This window comes from Loxodonta africana, chromosome 1 (assembly GCF_030014295.1).
Source record: "Loxodonta africana isolate mLoxAfr1 chromosome 1, mLoxAfr1.hap2, whole genome shotgun sequence".
NCBI classification, from domain to species: Eukaryota; Metazoa; Chordata; class Mammalia; order Proboscidea; family Elephantidae; genus Loxodonta; species Loxodonta africana.
The window spans coordinates 100,652,918-100,680,333 of record NC_087342.1 but is presented as its reverse complement, the minus strand read 5'-3'; the positions used below and the strand labels follow the sequence as shown (position 1 = coordinate 100,680,333).

At 39.6% G+C, this 27,416-nt stretch overlaps 1 protein-coding gene across 6 annotated transcripts in view; it reads left to right on the top strand.

The window, feature by feature from the left end:
- BTBD9 (BTB domain containing 9) overlaps window positions 1-27,416 on the top strand; it is a 461,023-nt gene that overhangs the window by 44,338 nt on the left and 389,269 nt on the right. For all 6 annotated transcript variants that reach the window (XM_064285457.1, XM_023546092.2, XM_010587947.3 and 3 more), the window contains exons 2-5: window positions 7,037-7,248; window positions 11,696-12,059; window positions 13,578-13,842; window positions 25,115-25,334. In XM_064285457.1, coding sequence (XP_064141527.1) covers window positions 7,064-7,248; window positions 11,696-12,059; window positions 13,578-13,842; window positions 25,115-25,334 — 1,034 coding nt within the window. In that variant the 5' untranslated portion in view covers window positions 7,037-7,063. The remainder of the gene's footprint in view (window positions 1-7,036; window positions 7,249-11,695; window positions 12,060-13,577; window positions 13,843-25,114; window positions 25,335-27,416) is intronic.

The following is a 27,416-nucleotide window of genomic DNA, read 5'->3' as shown; positions in this document are numbered from 1 at the left end:
TAGTAAAAAAAAAAAAAACCCGGTGCCATCAAGTCGATTCCAACTCATAGCGACCCTATAGGACAGAGTAGAATTGCCACATAGAGTTTCCAAGGAGCGCCTGGTGGATTTGAACTGCCGACCTTTTGGTTAGCAGCCTTAGCACCTTTTATTGAGCTAACTATATGCTTTTTTTCTCCTTTGACCTATTAATTCATTGTATTATTTTTCCTAATATTCGTACGTCCTTGGAATTTACCTCACTTTGTCTTGAATCCTGCTTAATCCTGTTTTCCTATATTTGACATAGGATTTTTGCATTTTTATTGGTTTTTGAGTGTGTGTGGTCACATCTTAGTCTTAGGATTATATTGGCTTAATAAGAGGAATTAAAAGACTTTACTTCTTCCTGTGTGCACATAAGCAGTTTAAATAATATTGGAATTATTGGATCCTTGAAATTTTGAAGAAACCTGCCTATAAAACTATTGGCACCTGGCATATTGGGCGTATCAGGGTTCAGGAACGTGTTTGGGCAGATGGGGTTGATTATTTTCTCAGTATGCCTTTCTCCTATTCAAAGCTAAGGTAAAGTAAGTATATCAGATTTTTAGACTCTTTGTTTTCAGTGCTTTTGCTAAACACCATTGTGTTCTCTGGTTGCTTTTGTGCCTTTCAGAAAAGTGTTACCGTAGCAGGTCTGAACTGCTATCCTTGGAAAGACTTGCTTACGAGATTGGCCTTTGGCTGGTGTATGGGAACTTAGATTTTGAGAGGGTTTCCACTGTTAACTAGTAAGAGTGGCTTACTGTGCCTAAATTGTTTGTATAAACAGCATGGTTTATGCTGAACACCTGCTTTCCTTCAAGGAGTCACATATCCAGGCAAAGGGTGCCTGTGTGACTAGCCTTCAGTAAAAACCCTGGGCGCTGGGTCTCTAGTGAGCATCCCTGGATGGCAGCATTTCACATGTGTTGTCACAACTCATTGCTGGGGAAAATAAGGATGTCCTGTGTGACTCCACTGGAAACAGAGCCTTGGAAGCTTGTGCCTGATTTCCCCCAGGCTTCATCCCATACCCCTTTTTCCTTTGCTGATTTTGCTTTGTATCCTTTCACCATAATAAATCATAGCTATGAGTATGACTGTGTGCTGAATTCCGTGAGCCCTCCTAGAGAACCATCAAACCTGGAGATGGTCTTGGGGGTCCCCAGCACAGTACTGTAGAATTTTGACATTTGAAGAGACTGCACAGGCTTTAAAACTTCCGTTTTCCCCAGAACTGAAGTTCCTTTCCTACACCCAGCTCAACTACCACAACTTTTCTAACTGAACAAATAACCTCTACTCTTGGGGAAAAGACTAGGAGATATTGTGATATTAAATTGGGGAATGATGGAGTAAATACTTTCTCAGCTTGAAATAGGTTGTGTCTTTATAATTTAAGTAAAATTTCTACAAAATCTTTAGCATCTCATAGGTCATTGCCCCATGAACTAGAAGCTTCTGGGAGGCATGGAGCTAGCCTGTCTTGTTCTAGATATATTCCTAGCTTTTGGCACAGTGCCTGGCTCGTGGTATGATCTCAAGAAATATTTTAAATGAATGAGCACACAAAAAAACTGTTTTTATTTTTTCCCCTTGTTGCAAGTGACTAAGACCCAGCTCTAAAATGTCTTGTGTACTAATTTTGAAATTACTGACAGTTGCGAAACTCTTAAAGAAAATGAAAGGCTTTTCATATAATTGTTTTAGTTATCACTTAATATGTAACAGAATTCCTTTAAACTAAATGAGTTGAACAAATAACCATTTTGTAATGCATACAATTCTGAAGGTCAGGAATTTGGACTCTGCCCAGTGATGGTGGCTTGTATCTGTGCCATGTGATCTTCTGGGGTTGGAGTATCTTCACATATCTGGTCCCTCAAGTAGAATGGTTCATATGGTGGGGAGTGGTTGGAATGACTTGATCGAGATCATGTGTCTGGGGCCTTGGTTCTCATCGTCACCTGAGTTTCTTGGTTCTCCTCCATGCATGGTCAGTGGCAGCTCAGGCGCAGAACCTCATTTCTGTTGGTTAAAGCAGTCCCAGGGCCAGTCCAGATTCAAGGGGAGGTAAAATGGATTCCCTTTCTCATGAGAGAGGTAGCATGTACAGGGAGGGAAACGAATTGAAGGCAGCCATCTTTGGGACTGTCTACCATAATAATGTATTTGTATAAACTTTTAAAAAGTTTCAGTTCTCTTTATAAACTTTCATTTTAAATGTTGTATTCTTGTTTTAGAGCTGAAATATCTTGAATTCATATGACAGGCCAAAACAAAGAAATATTAAAAGGCAGTGGCAGAGTTATAGAATATAATTAAAAAAAAAACAACCTACTATAACCGTATCATTTTACAGATGTAGAAACAACTTCATGGAAGTTTAGCAAATTTGTCAAAGATCACATATGTAATTAATAAGAGAGTAAGTTTTTAAAGGTTAAGAAGGAAGGCAATAAACTTTCACTCCATGGACTTAAAAAATTTTTTTAGATCAATTTCATTGTTTACTGAATTAAGTTTGTGATTTAAAAAAATTAACTTTACTGATGTATGGTTTCCAGAACATGCCTTTCGAATGCAAGTAGGTGGATCCAGGCTACTGCTTTCTAGATAAGATAGCCCATGAGTGAAAATACTCATTTTCTGTATACAAGCTGTGCATGGGTGACTTCGTTAGCACCATTTGCCTCTTTGCAATACAGATTCAAAATAAAATCATATCCAAAATAAATGTGAATATTTTATTTGTTTATTTGTCCTGTAGGGTCAGTATGAGTCAGAACCGACTCGATGGCACTGGGTTGGTTTTTATTTTATTTTGTTTGTATACTTGTGGGCCTAAGTAAGGGTTGTGAACCTACAGCAACATGAGTCTAAATCAGTGGCTTTTTTCTGGGGCTGCTCATTAGACTTATCTTGGAATAATTTGAAAAATACTAGTGCCTGGGCCCCGTTCCACACCAACTGAAATTAGAACCTCTGATGGGTGGGACTCAAGCATGTTTTTTCCCTTTTTTAAGCTGTGCGTGGGATTACAATGTGTGGCAAGCTTATTGAGAATCACTGGTCTAATTAAAATTATTTCTATATGCCAATAAAAATTGTGTCTGTTTCACACTAAGTGGCTATTTTCTGTACCTGACTATTCTCTTTATGTCCCCAGTTGGAAAAGCATAATTAAAATGTAAATTTAACAAAGTGAAATTATATATGTTCTGACATGAAAAACTAGATATTTACATGTGTAGTAATACTTACGATGTATCAGTTGAAGAATTATAAATTTCCCTTCTGAGCTAGTTAGCCAAAAATCAGTTTTCTTGTTCATCAAGAGTCATTTACGCAGTAATTTGGGTTTTACCCAGGACCTGGATAGAGATTTTAAGAGGATCTTGTACCAGAGAATATATATTCACTGGGCATACGCATTGAATCATTCAGCCGGAGAATGAGAGTGTTTTGTTTAGAGTCATGTACCATCGTTGAGCTATTAGATAGTGATGAGGTGAGAGGTTGTGCTGAAGAGGAATGGGATTTGCAATCAGGTATCAGTAGCTCTCAGAATTTCATAGGTGACATAGCAAATGACCATGTTGTTTTTGAACATCAATTTGGTGATCCAGCTAGAGACCAAATAAACGGTCTGATTCTTTACACACTGTCAGTACTTGATCTTACGGTAAACCAGGGGTTGTCAAACTGCAATCGGTGGGCCAAACCTGGCCCTTTTCTGGGAATAGTTTTATTGGAGCACAGCCACGCTCATTCATTTACTTGCTATGGCTGTTTTTGAGCTCCAGTGGCAGAGTTGAGTAGTTGGGACAGAGACTGTATAGCCTGAAAAGCCCAAAATATTTACTGTCTGACTCTTCGCAGAAAGTTTGCTGATTCCTGTGTTAGACTGTTGTATTACATAGTATTTGCTGTATTGCATGGTAGACTATTGAACCACACATTTTTTGCTTACACTTTTAAGTAGATCTTCTTAAACTGAATTTCGTCTTTCATGCACAGCTGACTGAAGATAATTCAGTTTTTAGGGCTTTCAAATGGAGACTGCAGTTGAAGGAGAGAGATTTGCCTAAGCAATGAGAAGGGTATACTGCTAGCCCTCTGATGCTCCCAGGGGGCGAGAAGCTTATTCACTTACGGTGTGGGGTGTCTCCTTGCTTAGCTCATCCTCCTGTCCCTCTACATCACATCCTTGTTGTTGCTCCCGCTGCTGGGGGTGGGGTTGGGGTAGCGGGTTACTGAGGCAGGTAGCTAGGGAAACTGGCCCGTAAGGAGTTTCCATTTTTCACACGTCTTGCTAATAGTGGATCTGGGTGTGGAAGTTTAAGGATTAGGAGCTATTCAATCTTTAATTGTTGTACAAATGGAGTGTTCAAGAAGGTGTGGAAGTCCAGTGGAGGAAAGATACGCTGGCTCAGTTCTCTGAGTCTGTGGTGCAACAAAGGGGCGGCTGGCTCATGTCTGAGCTAGCAGCCTCCTCCCTACCTGGGATATCTGAGTGCTAGTTAAGACTCTCACCCATTTCATGGGTTATCTATACCTGGTGTCTTGGTTATCTAGTGCTGCTATAACAGAAATACCACAGGTGGATGGCTTTAACAAAGAAATTTATTTTCTCACAGTCTAGTAGGCTAGAAGTCCAAATTCAGGGCATCAGCTCCGGGGGAAGGCTTTCTCTGTCAGCATTGGAGGCAAGTCTTTCTCGTCAATCTTCCCCTGGAGTAGGAGCTTCTCTGAGCAGGAACCCCAGGTGCTTCTTTCTTGGTGGTATGAGGTCCCCAACTCTGTGCTTGCTTCTCTTTCCTTTTATTCTTAAGGTAAAAGGTGGTGCAGGCCACACCCCAGGGAAACTCCTTTTATACTGGATTAGGGATGTGACCAGAGTTAGGGTGTTGTTACAATCCCACCCTAATCCTCTTAACATAAAAATTACAATCACAAAATGGAGGACAACCACACAAAACTGGAGTCATGGCCTAACCAAGTTGATACATTTTTGAGGGGACATAATTCAGTCCATGACACCTGGAAAAGCAGTACTACATCAAGGATTTGAAAACAATTTTAGCTTTCTAAGAACATTCGTTGTTACTGTTAGCTGCTGTTGAGCCGGCCCCTGACTCATTGTGACTTCATGCACAACACGATCAGACTGCTGTGATCTATGGGGTTTTCACTGGCTGAATTTCAGACATAGAGTGTCGGGCCATTCTTCCTAGTATGTCTTAGTCTGGAAGTCTCTCTGAAGCCTGTTCAGCATCCTAGCAACACAAAAGCCTCCAATGACAGATGAGTGGGTGGTGGCTGCACCTAAGTTGCTTTGGCTGGGAATCAAAACTGGATCTTCCTTAAAAAAAAAAAAAAAAAAAAAAATTTTTTTTTTTTTTTTTAATGGAAGGCAAGAATTCTACCACTGGGGGACTTCTAGGTCAATTGGTATAACAAAGTTTATTAAGAAAATGTTCTGCATCCTACTTTGGTGAGTGGTGTCTGGGGTCTTAAAAGCTAGCAAGTGGAGATCTAAGATGTATCAATTGGTCCCAGCCCACCTGGAGCAAAGGAGAATGAAGAACACCAAAGACACAATGAAAAATATGAACCCAGGAGACAGAAAGGGCCACGTAAAGCATAGACTTCATCAGCTTGAGACCAGAAGAACTAGATGGTGCCTGGCTACTACTAATGACGGAGCGGGAGAAAAGTGGGGTGCAGAACTCAAATTCATGTAAAAAGACCAGACTTAATGGTCTTACTGAGACTGGAGGGACTCTGGAAGACATGGTCTCCGGACCGCTAGCCCAGAATTGAAACCATTCCAGAAGTCAACTCTTCAGACAAAAATTAGACTGGTCTATGAGACATAAAATGATACTCATAAAGAGGGTGCTTCTTAGCTCAAGTAGATACAGGAGACTGCATGGGTGGCTCCTGTCCAGAGGAGAGATGAGAAGGCAGAAAAGGGACAGGAGCTGGTTGAATGAACACGGGAAATCTGAGATTAGAAAGTAGGAGTTTGCTGTCACATTGTGGGGAGAGCAACTAGGTCACATAACAATGTGTGTATAAATCTTTCTATGAGAAACTAACTTAAAATAGAAACTTCCACTTAAAGAACAATTTTTAAAAAAGTAAAAAAAATAAATAAAGAATGCTACCACTGGACCAGCACTGCCCCATTCTAAAAACATAACTTGTCTTTATAACATGTGAGTCTGTTAATCAACTTTTAGCCCTTTGATTTTTCAGTTACGTTTATAGATGTGCGTTGCATACAAAGCAAGGAAGTGCCTATGTGCCTGTAAATAAGATAAAATGTAATCATCTCCTAGTAGACACTGGCAACCTGATCATCCCTGCTGCAAGTTTGGAATGAAAATTACCGTCTTGAGAAAAATATTGGTATTAGATTTTTGGAGGGGCTAGGATGCTTACTATAAACTTTCATTATTAAATGTCAGGTTATTTTTATGACTTCTGAAGACTATAATGCTTTTATGAAATAAGATGGTTTCAGACCAAAACCTCTGAAATTAATTTTTTTTATGGTTATGTAGTCATTTGTAATGTATGTATTCCGTTTGTAATTTAGGTCTAGATCTATCACTGGGTGACTTTTCTACTGCGTATAGTTGTATCTAACCTTATTAAATATATCTGTGCTAAAAGAGGGATTCTTCTGGTTGTTGATTTTCCTTTTCCTGAGTTACTGAGGAACAAGAGACCTGTATTTAGTGCACTTTTCAACCTTGTCATGGTTCCAAGCCTTTTAGTGTTTGAAGACCCCAGTGTTTTTGCTTTCCTAGTGCGATATATTATTTAGTGTGATAAAGCAGTAGAGATATTAGCTCCAATTGGAGTTAATGGAAACAGGTTAAATTGCTTCCCAGAAGGAATGGGTTAGTGAAATCTTTGATTTAGCTCTGTTGATGGTATGTGATTTTTCTAAGCGTGCTCCCCTTTCCCTGCTAACGGTCATCCCTTCTTTATATAATAGATCAACGACTACCATCTGTTCCACAAGATGAGTAACAGCCACCCGCTCCGCCCCTTTACTGCAGTGGGGGAAATTGATCATGTGCACATTTTGTCTGAACATATTGGTGCCTTGTTAATTGGGGAAGAATATGGTGACGTCACATTTGTTGTGGAAAAGAAACGCTTTGCTGCACACAGGGTAATTTTAGCAGCCAGGTGCCAATATTTTCGGTAAGTGTGTAATACTTTTTTCAAGATTCAAGTCACTTGTAGAAAACACTGGTATTTTCTACTCTATGAAAAATATTGTAACCAGGTATAATAACAAATCTTAGAAATCTGTCCGTTCAATATCTATCAGAATTTCATCCTTGTGGACTTTTTGAGGATCACCTTTTCTTTCTGAAGCCATCATAGAATTATGCAGCTAGAAGGCTTCCCAGGCCACACAATGCCAGTCAATCATTTTTCAGAGTTTCAAGTGTGTTTCTCTGGCTGAGCTTTTTTTGCCCTCCCCTTCTCCTCGTAGACAATAACTAATAGGAGTTGAACTGATTTACTGGGCAGATTGGATCCTTCTTGTATAGGTAGACCGACCTCCAGACTTACCGTCCCTCTTGGTTTCAGACTACTGAAGTCTGGGACCTGTAGATAACCTAAAAGATCTCTCTAAGACATGAAGTTTGATGACCCCTGTCTAAGTTATCTAGTGCTGCTATAACAGACATACCACAAGTGGATGGCTTTAACAAAGACAAATTTATTTCTTCACAGTAAAGTAGGCTAACAGTCCAAATTCAGGGTGTCAGCTCTAGGGGAAGACTTTCTCTCTCTGTCAGCCTTCTCATCAATTTTTTCCCAGACTAGGAGCTTCTCCACACAGAGGCCCTGGGTCCAAATGATGCACTCTGCTCCCACCACTGCTTTATTATTGGTTTGAGGTCCCCAAGTCTCTGCTTGCTTCCCTTTATTTTTTTATCTCTTGAGAGAGAAAAGCTGGTGCAGACCACACCCCAGGGAAACTCCCTTTACATTGGCTCCAGAGATGTGACCTTAGTAAGGGTGTTACAATCCTATCCTAATCCTCTTTAACATAAAATTACAATAAAAAAATGGACGACAACCACACAATACTGGAAATCACGGCCCAGCCAAATTGATAAACACATTTTTTGGGAGACATAATTCAGTCCATGGCAACTCCAGATTGAAGGAAACTTAGTATTGCCTCAGACTAAGTTTCATAGTTATATTACAGCTAACCAAAAAAAACCAAACCCAGTGCCATCAAGTCGATTCCGACTCATAGCGACCCTATAGGATAGAGTAGAACTGCCCCATAGAGTTTCCAAGGAGCGCCTGACGGATTCGAACTGCTGACCTTTTGGTTAGCAGCCATAGCACTCAACCACTACACCCCCAGAGTTTCCATATTACAGCTAAGACTAAAGAAATACTTATGTATTTAATTAATATTAAACTCCTACATGTATTTATATGCAGCTATAGTTTGTTGCCATGAACTGGAATCAACTTGATGGCAACTAACAACAATATAGTTTGGTACTCAAACCCTTAGTTTCCAGAGTTGTGAATATAAAATTGATCTCTAATTACTCTGCATTTTAACTAATATTAGTTAAAGAAATTATCACTGAATTATTGCCTGACTGATAATTTAACTTTGATCATGGACTATGTGTCCATGATCCTTCTATGTACAAGGATAAAGATGGTCCACAGAGTTACTGATTTACTCAGGCAAACTTAATAGGTAAAAAACGGAGATACAGATAGCCTAGAGAAATTTTCAGTTACCTTGCAGTGAAACTGTAGTCTAGTTTTTACAATCAGAATTAACCAAGACAGCAGGACAGCAACACTTAGAGTTGCAGACATCGTGGTCAAGTGTGTCTCTTGGAAATATCTGCTCTTTAGTTAGGACTTCTATCAGAACGTCTCAGCCTTTGACATACAACATGTCACTGTAGAGGAAACCAGAAGCTGAGAAAAGAGTTGGTAAGAGTTCTAGCTAACACTTCCTCCTCAAGCTCCCTCTCAGTGGTCAGCTCTACCAAGGCCCCTGGCCTTAGTCTTGTCATTATTTGATACCAGGCGGGTCCTCAGCATAATTTCGCTTTTTTGTTTCCTTCTCTTTTCTTAACCTTTGGTCCACTCATTACCACTGAAGTATTTTTTAAGAGTCCACTGTTTGTTAAATCACAGCTTTTCAACCTTACGTTTAATATTTGTTAATATTTTATATCTTACTCTCTTTTAAATATCACTTGAGATAATCAGTATATTCTTAAAAGAAACTCAGATACATTCAGAAATTTGAAGATCATCCTGAGTGAATGGGATATGCTCCCTGCCTTAATCGACCTTGTTCTTGTTGTCTCTTTGTGGGTAGTACACTGTTGAATCTTCGTAATCTTTGATGGCTTGTTAGGCTACACTCATGGTCACTACCAATGCTCTTTTAGAGAAAGTCCCCTCGTTGACAATTCTCATGCAAAGGAAAGTTAACTGCCAGCAGTGGAGAGGCTTGGGTGCTGTCCTAAGAGCAAATCAATTCCCAGATAAAACCAGTTGCCCTAGAGTCAGTTCCAACTCATGGATACTCCATGTGTTGCAGAGTAGAACTGTGCTCCATAGACTTTTCATGGCCATGACCTTTTGGAAGCAGATTGCCAGGCCTTTTTTCTGAGGCACCCCTGAATGGGTTCAAACTGTCAGTCTTTCAGTTAGTAGCCATGTACTTAGCTGTTTGCACCACCTAGGTACTCCAAATTCCCAGATAAGGACAGGTTAACTGTATAGGGTTGCTATGAGTTGGAATCGACTCAACGGCTCTGGGTTTGGGTTTTTTTTTTTTTTTTTTTTTAACTGTATAGGAGAGGACTTTTCCCAGTAAATGTCAGCCTCTGTCCCTGCCTCCTTGTCAAAATTGGGGGTTTATGTTTTGTGCTCCGAGGGAGCTGATTCATAACCACTTTTAAAGCACTGAGAATCCAGATAAATGCCCACTGGAGTGGGTGTAAGTCTTGTGGAGTTGCCCTAGGAAGGAGTTCTTTAATTTGGTAATTTTAAGGTTATAGTTGGATGCTCTCTGGATAAATGAAAACCTTCGAGGATGTTTTTAGGCTCTGCATAACTCAGTGGAGCAGTATGCTGGGAATATTCGTGAATCTTGTGCTAAGTAGTTTTAGTTATTTTCTTTAGGCAGGCAAGAATGCCAGGTCCTGAGGGAGGGCGGGAGAAGTTCCACGTGGGTATGGAGGGAACCCCTGAAATTCCAGTCCTGCCCTGAGAATTTAGGAACAGAAGGGCTCTCTTTTTTGCTCTCTTGCTCTTGCTTTTGCCTCTTCTCTTTCTTAAGCTTTACTCTTCAGTCCCTTTTCTGCACCCCTCTCCTTTCCTCCTCTGTCCTTTTTCTTTCCTGTAGGATTAGAGGCTTAATTGGTTCTTCTTATTCCTCTTAGAGTAATAGAGGTAGAAATTTAGATTCATTACCTGCCTTGATTACATAGTTTCAGTTTTTCCGATGAGCAGTAATATACGCTTCTTAAATCTAAAAAACACTGAAAGCCAAAAAAAAAAAGTCAAAATTATTCATAATCCCATCACCAATTTCCTTTTTAATGTAGAGTAACAAATCAAAGTCCTTCCCTCCCAGCCATCTAATCCTATTCCCCAGTAGCAACCACTGTTTATAGTTAAATATAACTTTTCTCTGATTTTTCTAGATTTAAACAGATAAATCTGTGTATACCTATATGCATACACATATAAGTGTGTAACTGTATACTTTTTTTTCCATGCGGAACATATGGATCTACAGCTTGACTTATTCAGCTATTATATCCTGAACATCTTTCCAAGATACTGCATATTGATCTCCCTTGATCTTTCTAATGGCTGCGTAGAATGTGTGTATCGCAGTGTTTTCAACCCTGTTCCTACTGATAGACATTTAGATTTTTTTCCCAGTGTTTCCAGGGCTTCAGTATGTATTCTCATATATTTATCTATACTCTGCTGAACTAGTTCTCTAGAATTAAGTTCTAAAAGTGGGATTGCAGAGTTGAAGGGTATGTACATTTTAAATTTGAGTAGATATTGATGAATTACTTCCCAAAATGGGGCACCCCTTTATACTCTGAAAACAGTGCGTGAGAGTACCTGTTTTCCCATTGCCTTTGCAAGAAGGGGTATCAAAAGGCTTTTAAAATTTCTGCCAATCTGACAGAGAAGAATGGCATTTGGTTGGCATTTAATTTTGTGTATCTGATTACATATTTCTCTGTAGTTTTAATTTTCAGACTGGCTTATTGGCCTTTAATATTTTTACATTGATTTCACCTGTTCCTCTCAAATGCTCTCTTTCATCTTTCTATTTAATGTCTATTATGTATCTTGAGCTCTCAGGCTATCTTATTAGCTCAGTTGTTTATAGAGATAATGCAAAATTGTTGTTAAATTGTTTTTCTTACTTTCCTTACAGAACTGTTTACAAGGATTCATTTGTATTTTTTTTTTATCCTGGATCTTTGTGTCTTTAAATTTATGTTTGTATAATGGTGATAGCTGATATTTCCTATATTTTTGTAGCAAATCCTATTTGAGTTTTTCCTCTTTTCATTCTGTTTATTTCCTTTTGTTCTCTGATGTGCAGAGCACTACTGTATGGTGGCATGCGAGAGTCTCAGCCTGAGGCAGAAATCCCTCTCCAGGACACCACTGCAGAAGCGTTCGCCATGCTACTTAAGTACATCTACACTGGGCGAGCGACACTGACAGATGAGAAGGAGGAGGTGCTGCTGGACTTTTTGAGCCTGGCTCATAAATATGGATTTCCAGAGCTGGAGGATTCTACCTCTGAGTATCTCTGCACCATACTTAACATTCAGAACGTCTGCATGACTTTTGATGTTGCCAGCCTCTACGCGCTTCCCAAGTTAACTTGTATGTGCTGCATGTTTATGGACAGAAATGCTCAGGAGGTGCTCTCAAGTGAAGGTTTCCTCTCCCTTTCTAAGGTGTGCCATTGCCTGCAAGTCATACATTGTTGTATTTATACCTGTACAGTAGCAGTATAGCAATGGACTAAGAGTAAAAAAAGGAAAATCATTGGTGTTGAAGAGGTTAGCTTGGCTAGCCCCCTGCCTCTGGCAGCTGGGACTCTAGATCATATGAGAGAGAGGCAGATCAGCTCTAGTCGCTTTTAAAAGGTTCTTCTGGTAAGTTTTACGTGTGAAAGGGACTGTGCTGCTGGGTGGTTGTTTTCAATGTGATGACAGTGAAATAGGGTCCTTTGTGCTATTGCATACTACTTTGGGGTTTTATGTTTTTCTGACAAGAGAGTGCAACTAATAATTCCTTAGAGCAAGAAGGAAAATTTATAAAGGAGATCTGATGTGTCATTGGATGTCTTTGAGTCACTGCGTTTTTTCTGGCACACAAACTACTATAATAAACTGTCTCACACTGTGCAGTAGCTAGAGTAAGGCTCTTTTACTCAAGTCTTTCTCTGAACCCCAGCTGGTGGCTCTCTCTGCTTTTCCCGTTCTGTGTTCTCCCTAGGACCTGGATATTTACAGTGGGAAGATTATTGAATAGCTACATATTTTGGTTTGAATATGAACTATGATTTTTATAATCCTACTTAGTTTTTAAGGGCAAGGGTCTTTGAGGCGTTGCTGGAGGGCAGGCTGGAGATCTGAGAATCTGAAACATGGTAGTACAGTAGTACGGTAGACCAAAAGGGTTTGCATTTTAAATGCCGGACATGTCTTACTGACTGACAAGTTGCAACTCTCCTGGGGTGCCCACAGAAGCCCTGGTGGCACAGTGGTTAAGTGCTATGGCTGCTAACGAAAAGGTTAACAGTTTTGAATCTATCAGGTGCTCCTTGGAAAGTCTATGGGGCAGTTCTACTCTGTCCTATAGGGCCGCTATGAGTCAGAATGGACTCGGTGGCAATGAGTTCTTTCGGTTTTGGTTGTGCCTATAGAAAGAAGCCCTGGTGGCGCAATAGTTAGGCGCTCGGCTGCTACCAAAAGGTTGGCGGTTCCAACCCATCAGGTGCTCCATGGGAGAAAAATGTGGCAGCCTGCTTTCATAAAGATTTACAGCTTAGGAAGCCCTATAGGGGAGCAGTTTTATGTGCTCTGGGGTCACTATGAGTCAGAATTGACTTGATGGCAGTGGGTTTGGTTTGGGTAGTACCCATGTATATTGACAGCACTTCACTTTGCCATTTGTCTTCTCACGGTGTTACTGAAGATGGGTGCAAATGTATTTGGAAAGACTAGATGTTTGATGTAATGGTACAACGTGCCTGGAGAGGAAAGAAAGGTGCTGCCATCTTTTCTTGTTATTCACTCAGCCATAACGGGCAGGAGAGTATATGGCACAAAAAATAAGCAAAGAAGAGGGTCAAAAAGAGTTAGTTGTCTAAATATAAGTGATAAGCACACTTTTTAAGGTTTTACTGATTGGCCACGTGTATGGTTGAGCTCCGTAATAACTGGAATTTTCCCTTCTTTCCTTTTCAGACAGCACTTTTAAATATCGTATTAAGAGATTCATTTGCAGCTCCTGAAAAGGATATTTTTCTAGCCTTGTTAAACTGGTGTAAGCACAACTCAAAGGAGAATCACGCTGAAATCATGCAGGCTGTGCGCTTACCTCTGATGAGCCTCACCGAGCTCCTGAATGTTGTGAGGCCTTCGGGACTGCTGTCGCCTGATGCCATTCTGGATGCTATTAAAGTACGGTCAGAGAGCCGGGACATGGACCTCAATTACAGAGGCATGCTCAGTAAGTACCCATTTCTCCTAAACTCACCAAGAAGTTTTGCTGGTATCTCACGCTGGTCTCAGCTGCAGAGCTCTAGGATTTATGAACATGTAACTTTGCTTCCTCTGGAATACCTTTCTTTACCACTGTCCTCTTGATTCTTCCTGAAATCAGGTACCTTCGTAGACTCCAAAATAGGCATTTCATACTATTCCTGGACAGATTTCTCCAGCTACTTCCTAGAGTGTAAAAATTAGACACTTTCCTGATAAGTTTGTTGTTGTTCTAAGACCTTTCCTCTCCCCGTTCTTCCTCCATCAAATCAGTACTGAGTCCATACTATGTACTTTTTTTTTTCTTTTTTATTGAACTTTAGGTGAAGGTTTACAGAACAAACTAGTTTCTCATCAAACAGTACACGCATTGTTGTATGACATTGGTTAACAACCCCACTACATGTCAGCACTCTCTCTTACTCAACCCTGGGTTCCTTATTACCAGCTTTCCTGTTCCCTCCTGCCTTCCAGTCCCTGCCCCAGGGCTGGTGTGCCCCTTTAGTCTTGTTTTGTTCCGTGGGTCTGTTCAGTCTTTCGCTGAAGGGTGAACCTCAGGAGTGGCCTTGTTACTGAGCTGAAAGGGTGTCCGGGGTCCATACTCTCAGGGTTTCTCCAGTCTCTGTCAGGCCAGCAAGTCTGGTCTTTCTTTTTGCGTTAGAGTTTTATTTTACGTTTTTTCCCAGCTCTGTCCAGGACCCTCTGTTGTGATCTCTGTCAGAGCAGTCAGTGGTGGTCACTGAGAACCATCTTGTTGTACTGGACTTAGTCTGATGGAGGCCATGGTAGATGTGGTCCACTAGTCTTTGGGACTAATCTTTCCCTTGTGTCTTTAGTTTTCTTCATTCTACCTTGGTCCCAAAGGGGTGAGTAGAGGGTCCTAGATGGCCGCTCACAGGCTTTTAAGACCCCAGACACTTACTCACTAACGTAAAATGTAGAATATTTCCTTTATAAACTCTATTATGCCAATTGAGCTAGATGTTCCCAGAGGCCATGGCCCCCAGAGCCCTCAGCCCAGCAGTCTGGCCCCTCAGGGAGTTTAGGTGTGTCTATGGAGCTTCCATGACCTTGACTTGTACAGGTTGTGCTGGCTTCCCCAGTATTGTGTACTGTCTTACCCTTCACCAAAGTTACCACTTATCTATTATCTATTAAGTGTTTTTCCATCCCCTCCCCTCCCCACCCTCGTAACCATCAAACATTGTTTCTTTTTGTATGTAAACCTTTTCATGAGTATTTACAGTCATGGTCTCATACAATATTTGCCCTTTTGTGATTGACTTATTTCACTCAGCATAATGTCCTTCAGAGGCATCCATGTTATGTGATGTTTCACAGATTCATCGTTGTTCTTTAGCGTTGTGTAATACTCCATTATATGTATGTTCCACAGTTTGTTTATCCATTCATCTGTTGATGGGCATCTAAGTTGTTTCCATCTTTTTGCTATTGTGAACAATGCTGCAGTGAAAATGGGTGTACGTATATCCGTGTGCCGACTCTTATTTCTCTAGGGTATATTCCTAGGAGTAGGATTGCTGGATCACATGGTATTTCTATTTCTAGCTTTCTAAGGCAGCTCCATATCATTTTCCAAAATGGTTGTATCATTTTGCGTTCCCACCAGCAGTGCATAAGAGTTCTGATCTCCCCACAGCCTCTCCAACATTTGTTATTTTCTGTATTATTGGTTCGAGGTGAGATGGTATCTCATTGTGGTTTTGATTTGCATTTCTCTGATGGCTGGAGATGGTGAGCATTTCCTCACGTGTCTGTTGGCTGCTCGAATGTCTTCTTTGGTGAAGTGTCTGTTCATACCCTTTGCCCAATTTTTAATTGGATTATTTGTCTTTTTGTTGTAGAGGTTTTGGATTTTCTTGTAGATTTTGGAGATTAGACCTTTGTCTCATTTGTAATAGTCAAAAATTTCTTCCCAGCCTGTAGGTTCTCTTCTTACTCTTTTGGTGAAGTCTTTTGATGAGCATAAGTGTTTATCTGGCTTATCCTCTGGAGTTTGTGTGTTGTTGCATGTGATTTGTATCCTGTTAATGCCCTGTATTAGGGCCTCTAGTGTTGATCCTGTTTTTTGTTCTGTGAACTTCATAGTTTTTGGCTTTATATTTAGGTCCTTGATCCATTTTGAGTTAGTTTTTGTATATAGTGTGAGGTATGGGTCCTGGTTTCATTTTTTTGCAGATGGACATCCAGTTTTGCCAGCACCATTTGTTAAAAAGACTGTGTTTTCCCCATTTGATGGACTTTGGGCCCTTGCCAAAGATCAGGTGACCTTAAGTGGTTGCATTTACATCTGGGTTCTCAATTCTGTTCCATTAGTCAATGTATCTGTCATTGTACCAGTACCAGGCTGTTTTGACTACTGTAGCTGTATAGTAGGTTCTGAGGTCAGGTAGTACCAGCCCTCCTACTTTATTCTTCTTCAGTAGTGCTTTATTTATCTGAGGACTCTTCCATTTCCATATAAAGTTAACGATAAGTTTTTCCATCTCTTTAAAGAATGGTGTTGGTATTTGGATTGGTATTGCACTGTATTTGTAAATCGCTTTGTTTAGAATTGTCATTTTCACAATGTTGAGTCTACCTATCCATGAGCATGGTATGTTTTTCCATTTATGTAGATCTCTTTTGGTTTCTTGCAGTAGTGTTTTATAGTTTTCTTCGTATAGGTCTTTCACATCCCTGGTTAGATTTATTTCCAAGTATTTTATTTTTTTAGGGGCTATTATAAATGGTATTGTTTTCCTGATTTTCTTTTCAGTGTTCTTTTTATTGGTGTGTAGGAATCCAACTGATTTTTGTACGCTGATCTTGTGTCCTGCTACTCTGCTGAATCTATTAGTTCCAGTAGTTTTCTGGTGGAGTCTTTTGGATTTTCTAAGTATAGTATATCATTCCCAAATAGGGAGAGTTTAACTTCTTCATTACCAATTTGGGTGGCCTTTATTTCTGTTTCTTGCCTTATTGCTCTAGCTAAGACTTCCAACAGAATGTTAAATAGGAGTGGTGATAAAGGGCATCCTTGTCTTGTTCCTGTTCTCAAGGGGAATGTTTTCAGCCTCTCTCCATTGAAAACGATTTTGGCCATTGGTTTTGCATAGATGCCCTTTATTATGTTGAGAAATTTCCCTTCTACACCTATTTTATTAAGAGTTTTATCAGGAATAGGTGTTGGACTTTGTCGAATTCCTTTTCTGCATTGATTGAGATGATCACGTGATTCTTTTCTTTCCTTTTGTTTATGTGGTGGATTACGTTGATTGATTTTCTAATGTTGAGCCATCCTTGCACACCTGGTATGAATCCTACTTGGTCATGGTGTATTATTTTTTGATACGATGCTGAATTCTGTTGGCTATAATTTTGTTGAGAATTTTTGCATCTGTGTTCATGAGGGATATTGGCCTGTGATTTTCTTTTTTTTTTGTGGTGTCTTTGCCTGGTTTTGGTATCAGGGTTATGCTGGCTTCATAGAATGAATTCAGAAGTATCGCTTCCTTTTCCTTGTTCTGAAATACTTTGAGTAAGCTTTTCTCTGAATGTTTGGTAGAATTCTCCAGTGAAGCCATCTGGGCCAGGGCCTTTTTTTGGCTGGGAGTTTTTTTTTCTTTTTTAATTACCTTTTCAATCTCTTCTCTTGTTATAGGTCTGTTCAGATTTTCAATGTCATTTTTTGTTAGTTTGGGTAGGTAGTGTGTCTCTAGGAATTTGTCCATTTCTTCTAGGTTTTCAAATTTGTTGGAGTATAGTTTTTCATAATACTCTGTTGTGATCCTTTTTATTTCAGTTGGGTCTGCTGTGATGTCCCCCATTTCATTTCTTATTTGGGTTATTTGCATTCTGTCTTGTTTTTCTTTTGTCAATTTCGCTAGTGGTTTGTCGATTTTACTGAGCCTTTCAAAGAACTGTCTTTTGGTTTTGTTGATTCTTTCTGTTTTTCTGTTCTGTATTTCATTTATTTCTGCTCTGATCTTTATTACTTCCTTTCTTATGGTGGCTGTGGGCTGCTTTTGCTGTTCTCTATTTGTTCAAGTTGTGTAACTAATGTTTCAATTTTGTCTCTTTGTTCTTTTTTGATGTGTTCATCTAGTGCTATAAATTGACCTCTGAAGACTGCCTTTGGTGTGTTCCAAAGATTTTGGTATGATGTGTTTTCATTCTTGTTTGATTTTAGAAACTTTTTTATTCCATCTTTGATTTCTTGTATTACCCAGTGGTTTTTAAGCAGGGTGTTACTCACTTTCCATGTAATTGATTTATTTGCCTTACTCTTCCTGTTGTTAATTTGTACTTTGATGGCATTGTGGTCAGAGAAGATACTTTGTATTATCTCAGTGTTTTGGATTTTGTGGAGGGTTCCTCTGTGGCCTAAGATGTAATCTATTCTGGAGATTGTTCTGTGTGCTTTGGAAAAGAATGTGTACTTTGCAGCTGTTGGGTGTTCTGTATGTGTCTATGAGGTCAGGTTGGCTTATTGTGCTCTTTAGGTCTTCTGTATCTTTGTTGAGTTTCTTTCTAGATATTCTATCCTTTACTGAGAGTGGTGTGTTCAAATCTCCTCCTATTATTGTGGAACTGTCAATTTTGGGTCTCTGCTGTAGAGGACGGTGTGGCTTTCTGTCTATGGTACTATGTTGGCCGGAAGTGCTATGTACTTCTTATTTTAGGTACCATGAACATGAAGATTCTAAAAAAAAAATAGCTAATACTTATATAGCATTTCAGACACATGTGGTAATATTCTTATTAATGAAAATAGTAGTAATTAACACTTATAATGTTTTTTGGGTCTCTGCTGTAGAGGACGGTGTGGCTTTCTGTCTATGGTACTATGTTGGCCGGAAGTGCTATGTACTTCTTATTTTAGGTACCATGAACATGGAGATTCTAAAAAAAAAAAAATAGCTAATACTTATATAGCATTTCAGACACATGTGGTAATTTTCTTATTAATGAAAGTAGTAGTAATTAACACTTATAATGTGCTTTATTATGTGTCAGGCATAGATCTGCATGCTCATTTAATCCTCATAACAACCCTCTGAGGTAGGTACTAATGTAGGCACCATTTACAAAAGAGGAAATTGAAGCATAGGGAGGTTAAGTAACTTGCCTAAGGTCACACAGAAAGATGTGGAGCTGAGAGTCAACCCATGTAGTTTGGCTCCAGAGGCTGTGTAACTAACCACTGTGCTATACTGCTTTAGTGCAAAACATGGTTGCTGACTTTTGATCCTTTTAATTTCATTGTGGAAGTAAGACATTCTTCATGAAAAGTTAAAACACAGTGTTTAAGATGGGCATGTGTTATGGAACTTCATAAGAAGGAGTGGCTTGGGATGATTTCATTGAGATTATGAAGCTTGAGGTGAGCCTTTACATTTGATTTGAATGGAATCAGGTTGGGGTGCATTTCAGATGGCAGGACTGATAATGTTAATAGAGGTTAGGGTATTTAGCAGGGTTTTAAACCCATTCCTTCAGGTTAGAACTCCGGTTGAGAATTTGCATTTCTACCCCAGATATACTGAATCAGAATTTACAGTTTAAAAAGGTCCCCAGGTGATTCTCATGTATGATACCTTTTGAGAACCACTGCGCTACTAGTGGTTCTCAGTGTTGGTCCCTAACCAAGAGCAATAATGTCACCTGGGAACTTGTTAGAAATGCAAATTCTCAGCAGGGGTTTGAACTGGAACTAACTGGTTCAAAGCCCTGATATTTAGGGGACCATGAATAGAAGAACTTAATCAGGGCTTGAGTAGAAGGCTTTGTTGTTGTTATTAGTGCCATCTAGTCAAGTCGGCTCCGACTCATGGTGACCCTGTGTATAACAAAACAAAACGTTGCCTGGTCCTGGTCCTCATGATCATTGGCATACTTGTCCGTTGCTGTGGCCAGGAGTGAATTAACCAGTATGGAAGATACACACGGGCTTACTTGTATTTACTTACAAATCTGTCATGCACAATTTCACATGGTTTTCACCACATCTACAGAAAAAAAAAAAAAAAAATTTTTTTTTTTTCCTGGGCTTAATCATGTTTACTTATTAATCTGTACTACAGAATTTTACATGGGTGTAGTGGTTAAGTGCTATGCAGTTCGAATCCATCAGGCCCTCCTTGGAAACTCTGTGGGACAGTTCTACTCTGTCCTATAGGGTCGCTATGAGTTGGAATTGACTTGACGGCAATAGGTTTGAACGTTTTTTTTTTGTCACGTTAAACTGCGTACTACAGATAAGTAAGTAAGCACAAGTAAGCCTGTGCATACCTTGCTTAGTGGGTAATCCATCCCTGCCTGTGGCCACTGTGTGTTATGAGTGCCTTCCAACCTAAGAGCCTCATTTTCCAGCACTGTATCGGACAATATTCTGTTGGGATCCATAGAGGTTTCATTGGCTAATTTTTAGAAGTAGATCGCCAGGCTTTTCTTCCTAGTTTGTCTTAGTCTAGAAGCTCTGCTGAAACCTGTCCATCATGGGTGATCCTGCCGGTATTTGAAATATCTGTGGTACGGCTTCCAGCATCACAGCAACATGTAAGCCATCCCGGCATGACAAACTGACAGATGGGTGGTAGGTAGAAGGCTTAGGATGATTAAGAACAAAGAAGGTCTGTAAGGGTCAGCTCAGGCCAAATCATGGAAGGCTTTGAAAGCTAGGTTGGACTCTCACTTATATGCAGTGAGGAACTGATTTTAGAGAAGGGGAGTGGCAGGAGCGCAGTGTGTTTTTGAAAGATTGATCCACGGTCTGCACTTGACAAATTGGGATAGGGAACAACTGGATTCCGGAAGAACATTTAGGAGGGTATTTAATCTGTGCACAGCTGATGCAACCTCAGACTAGAGTGGTGGCAGGGAAAATGGAAAATACTAGATGTATAGAGGGGATATTGTGGAATGATTACATCTTGGTGATTTAGAGGGGTTTAAATTTGAGGATTAAGTTGAGGAGAAAGTTGCTGTATTTTTATCAAATCTAAGCAGCCAGAAATTCTTAGAGATACTGTTATTTTGTGTACCACTAAGAAAGGAAAAAAAAAAAATTGCCAATTAAACCATGACACACCATCATGTCTATAGTCCAATTTCAGAAGTGTTATAATTGGAAAAACACATGTCTTAGAATTAATGAATTGCAGTTCTTTGGAGATGGTGCTGAGCTTGTTCTCACATTTACTGAGTTTGAGGGATTATGGGGCATCTAAATTCTGTCTCATGCTACTCATTTCCCTGAGTGATCTCTTTCTCAACCATGGCTTCACATACTCTCTTAAATACTGATTAATCTTAAATAGGCGTCCTTAACGTGGACTTCTCTCCTAACTCATCAGATCTAGGTTTCTTTTCATTAGCATAGGCAAAAAAAAGCATAGGTTTTAGAATTAGGCAAATTTGATTTCATAATCCTGAATTGGCCACTTACTAGTTGTATGACCTAGTGTTAAATTATTAAGGAATTTTAGCTTTAATTTTCTGATCTATAAAATAGGAATAACACTGCTAGCCTCCTAGTGTTATTATGAGGACTAATTGAAATAATGTGTGTAAATAATGTATGCAAATACTATACATGAAGCAAATTGTTTTCATCGTATCATTATTAATGTGTTCTTCCTCAATATCATGTTGGTCACATTGTTTCAAGCATTTTTGTTTACTTGTCTTGGTCCTTGAAGACAGAGGTGATCTTTGTAGGTGTAGTGTATTTGGCCTCTGCCCTTGGTTTTTGGAAAAATAACCTTAGGTGATTTCCTAAGTAACTAAGGTGTATTGACTGCATCTGAGAATTACTTGGGCCCCGGCCTGGTGAGGGAGCCTACCTAGCAACTGACAATGAGCACGTGAACTGACTGATAAAAGGCCTGGAACAAGGGGGTTCTGGGAGCTTTTCTACTTGAGGGCTGTGTGGTTGGCGAAGGGAAAGATGCGCTCTCCTTGGGAAAATGGAAGCTCAGCTTCGGGTACCCTTCCAAACCTTGTCGTGTTCCTCTTCCTAACGCTGATATCCTTTTGCTCTTGAGTTATATCTTTTTACACCTGAATACAATTGTTCAGGTCGAGGTATACTCTTACCATAATAAACCACATAACTAATTAATAGTTTTTGAGGTCTATGAGATGTTTCAGTGAATTATCTAACCTAACAGAGAAAAGGGGGGGAGGCGCTGGTGAGAAAGTGGTGATTGGGTTAATCTCCACATTTGGGGGATTGGACTCCTGGTGATTTTTATCAGAGAAGTAGGCTTTATTGGTGAAAGATACCCTCATGTTATCTATATTAAGAATGATTAGGAAAGTTCTCAAGTCCTCTTAAAATAAACTTCAAAAGAAGACAAACTTGTGGTAGAAATTTCATTTCCATTTTAGACATCAGTTAGTCATGTGAAACTCTTGTGCCTAGTTTATTATTTGTATGTTGAAAAATGTTTAGAGAAAATCAAAGGGTAGCATCAGTTTCTAAGTCTGAAAGCCTAATGTTTCCCTTTTGGCTTCGTCCTGACTAGTGGTATCAAAATAGAGGAGATGGGGTGGCAGTGATGAGCAGTAATAGACTTTGCTCCCGTCCCCCCATTTTGTACGCAGTAACAAGGGAACAAATATTTATTTTCACCAGGTGGTTATGCATCATTGTTAACTGAAAAGCACAGATTTAAACTAGTCTGTGTAGTAGCTTTTGTTCGTTTGCTTTCTTGTAAAGCGCTTCACGTCTAGGTTGGAGACATCAGGAAGGCAGGTCCTGTCTCTGTGTAGTTCACTGAAGTATTTCTAGTGCCTTGCACAGTACCTGATACAGAATGAGTCCTGAGTAAATTTTTGTGGCTGAATGAATGCTTTGTACTTATATAGTACTTCAGCTTATATTATTTGCAATAAAACCTTTATAATAGCTTTGTGAGGTGGGTTGGGCAAAGTATTATTATTTTTGGATGAGAAAACATTCAGAGAGACTAAGAGGCCCCACTCAGGAGTAGTAAGTGATAGAGCCTGAGTCTCAAAATTAAGTCTTTCACTTTAAGTTCAACATTTTTTTTTCCTCTTCATCTTTGGCAACCTTAGAGGGAAAGAATTGGGAAGAGGGAAAATATATCGTCATCCCATCAAAAACCCTTGATGAGGAACGTGGCAAAGTATTGTGTTAGAGCAGGGCCCCAGCAGACAAACTGCCTGGATTCTAATCTCAGCTCTGGTACTTGCTGGCTGTGTGACTTTGGGCACGTAAATCCATCTAACCATTCTCTGCCTCCACTTCCGCATCTATGAAATGGATAATACCGAACGCACTGCTGTTGAGTTGATTCTGACTTATAGTGAGCCTGTAGGACAGGGTAGAACTGCCCCATAAGGTTTCCAAGGCTATAATCTTTATGGAAGCGGAGTGCCACATCCTCCTCCTGAGGAGCAGCTAGTGGGTTCGAACTGCTAATCTTTTGGTTAGCAGCTGAGCGCTTAACCACTGCACTACCAGGGCTCCTTAGAACTTGGGAAGCTACATATCTTTAGCCCCTAGCCTTCTGGTGGTTAGAAGCTGAACACCACTAGGGTTTTTTGATGAGTTGCCTCAATCTTTTGTTACCTGAACTCCTGTTTGTTCCTGTATTGCCTACATAGTCTCCTATTCTGGAGCTGCTTTCCTGTCTTCATTTGAAATTTGTTTTAAACCCCACGTTTTCTAAGAAATCTGCGATGATGAACTGTTTACTACCCGTCCCTTAAAAGCCTAGTTATAGCTCAAACTTTTCTCCTATTCAGATCACATAGCCAAGATGTATATGTGCTGTGAGAATTCAATATTTATTTACATCCTGTAAACGTAATTCTCCTATTAGTGTGTGCTTTGTTATATATTTTTCATAATAATAATGGCTTTTTTTAGAACTTACTATGTACTTTACAAACATCATACCATTTAATCCTTAAAAAAAAAAAGAAAAAACCTCAAAACACCTGAGAGATATTATTACCCTATTGAGGAAATTGGGGCCCAGGGAGGGTAACTTCCCCAAAGTGATAATAGCTGGTCAAAATGGGAGCCACTGTTTAAAGTCTGACTGAAGCACAAGCTTTTAACATCTACTCTGTGCTGCCTCTTGTTTCTGCACGGATAGCATCAGTTGTGGGATGTTAGTATCTGGAGGGAAGTTCCATAGCATGAGCTAACATTGCATAGGGGGCTTCAGAGGCCCAGCAAAAATTGACCTTTAAATCTGTTTTAATGTTGGAGAGGAGGGGGGCTTAATAATAACCATAATAGTGATTTTGATAACAGACTGAATTTTCACCTTTAAAAATTCTCCAGTTAGGTTGAAAAAAAAAAAAGTCATCTTTCAAACGCATTCTTGTTTTTTAGCTAGATAAATTGACTTAGTACGTCCATATATGACTAATGGCTGTGCTGGATTGGAACCATTCTATTTCTGTTTATCAGATGTCTGACCTATCTGCTTTGCATTTATACATTGTCCTAAGTCCAGATGGCAGGTACAGATCATCTTACATGTTGTTTTTGTCTAAACAAACAAAAACTCTGTGCCATTGAGTCGATTCCTGTTCATAGCGATCCTGTAGGACAGAGTAGAACTGCCCTATAGGGTTTCCACGGAGCGGCTGACGGATTCAAACTGCCAACCTTTTGGTTAGCAGCGAAGCTCTTAACCACTGTACCACCAGAACCAAAAAAACCAAACCCATTGCCATCGAGTTGATTCGGACTCATGGTGACCCTATAGGACAGAGTAGAACTGCCCCATAGAGTTTCCAAGGAGCACCTAGTGGATTTGAACTACCGACCTTTCGGTTAGGAGCTGTAGCACTTAACTACTACGCCACCAGGATTTCCAAGTGTGCCACCAGGGCTTCTACTTTTGTCCAGTAGATATTAAAGCTATTGGAATGCACTCAGCAGAGCTGATTCGTTTCTCCTAATACATGCTTTTTTCTAGGATTACTAGCTTTTTCTTAGTACTAACATTATTCCTGGGTACTTTGTGGCTGTGATAGTATTATTAATTTAGACTGGATGGTATCTTAACCCCTGTAGACATTCCATATCTCGCATCTCCATAAATGTGTCTCTGCCATTTTTAGATTAAATGCAGATACTGGAATCAACTAGAAAGTTAGTTTTTCCCCCCTAAAACAGATTTGTTTCCTAAGTAATTATTAACACTGCAGGTTTTTTTTTTTTTTCTGTTTCTAATTTTTTTTAATTGTAGTACCAGAAGAAAACATTGCAACCATGAAGTATGGAGCCCAGGTTGTAAAAGGGGAGCTGAAGTCTGCCTTGTTAGATGGTGATACTCAAAATTATGATTTGGATCATGGATTTTCCAGGCACCCAATTGATGATGACTTTCGTTCTGGCATCGAGATTAAGTTAGGTCAGCCGTCCATTATCAATCACATACGGATACTCCTGTGGGACCGAGATAGCCGGTGAGTCATTAGCACGGCATAGACACTGACATTGTTTGATTGAATTGATCTAACTTTGAGGTTTTCTCCTTTAGTTTTTAGATTTCGATGGTTTATTTTCTTTGTGATCACTTTGCTATTTCTCTTAAAGTTTTAGTTTTGGGGGAAGATTTCAAGGGCGTAGTCCTTTAAAAAATAACATCTTTATTTTTTTCTTAACAAAATCTATTATGGAAAATATAGATGAGCACAAAGAAGAAAATAAGAATTGCTAGAATCTTACTACTCATTAGTAATGTATATGCCTAACCAGCCTTTTTTATGTATAGACATGCACTCCAGAAACCTACACACATATACTTACAAAATAGATTAAATGTACAAAAAGGTAACTTCACTTTTTAAGTAATACATTGTGAATATTTTATCCTTTTTCAGTGGTCTTCTGGTATTCTGCCCTGTGAGTTACCATTTTTTATTTACTCATTTCCTTACTGAATATTATAACTTTTTAAGTGCATTTTATCCTATGGATAAAGGAAAAAAATGTCTTTTAGTGTGTGGATTTAATATCATCCTCAAAATAAAATAAATTCTGTGAACAGATTTGGGGGGCTGCAGCCTAGAAACCCGCCCAGTTTAACATTGGCTTTAGGATTCTGCTCTCCTTCCAGCCACTGTGATCTGTTATTCATGGCTGCTTCTAGGGTCCAGTGATGATGGCACAAGCATGGAGCAGTATGTGCATCCAAGAATTCTCTCTCGTTGCTGCTTATCTTTACCCTAAGCTCTGGGTACCCAGAAACTGGTGCGCAGGGCCTCCTAGGTCCTGCCTCTCTGGGTCTGAGTGTGAAGGACTTAATAGTAACAGTGATGATATTTTGCAAATCTTATAGGCTAGTGCATTCTCCTGTTAGTACCACTGGCTGCCACCCTGATCCTTAAGGCCATTTGAGCCAAGTATGAGGAAAGCGTTATGAAATGGGAGTCATCACTTCTCATGTGCATGGCTGTTTGAGGTCCCCAGGTTATCTCTCCTGTTTCTTTCTAAGAATGTATTTCCTAATTTCTATCTTGTTGGATATAAGTTGATGTTCAGTTGGGCAAGATGGGGCTTATTTACATATATCATTTCGGAGAGTCTGATTAATAATAACAATATAATAATAATGCTGACATAGCACTTTTTATTATTTATATGCTAGGCACAGTTCTAAAAACTTTATGTATATTCACTGATTTAATTAATAATGAAGTTATTAAAAATAATAAAAGGGTGGTATGTTTAAAACTGAAAGTAGTTATCATTTCCACAGCGTTACATATTTATAGGCCACTTTGTCTTAGTATGTGCTTTACGTTCATGGAGGACTTGACTTTGCCACATAAATGTTCTTTTCTCACAGAAGCTATCATTCTAAGCAAAGGTGAAAAATTCAGAATCTTAAGCCAAAAAGATTCTGACATGTGTTGTAAAATTATATCCTGCATTACCGATAACCCAGAGAGGTTCAATAAAAGGTTATAACCAGTTTGAGACTAAGTGATAAAATGAATGGGAGTGAGGGGACTGCAGAAAATGAGGGGATGACACAAAATAAGCTGACCTTTTCTGGTCACAACTGTTGGTTGCAGGCTGACATTTATGGTCACCTAAATCTTCTGAGATTGTTCCTGTTGCTATTACAGTAGAAGTAATAACTGCATCTCAAATTTAAATTTCGGTTATGACAGAGGAATATAGATTTGTTCAGTATGGGACCAGCATGTAGTGGTCGAGGGCAGCTGACTAGAGGAGTGTGATAGGCTGTTTTCATTACTGCCAGATTATTTGCTGGCAAATTTTAAGTTGTGCCCAAAAGAAACACATGTTATCTCTTCACCCACATCATTTATTTTCCTGCAGGCTGCATGTATGTGTGGGATGTTAGGAGACTGGGAGGGACAGGAGATAAGTGGCTTGGAATCGGGAACCATTCCAGGTTGACTTTCCTCCTAAGAGGGTAAGGCTGAGCATCCAGGCCAGGGAAGGCAGGGGAAGAAGGCTCACTGTTTGCTCTCTGTTTTCTCTCCTCACTCTCATGCTTTATTAATCTGCCAGTG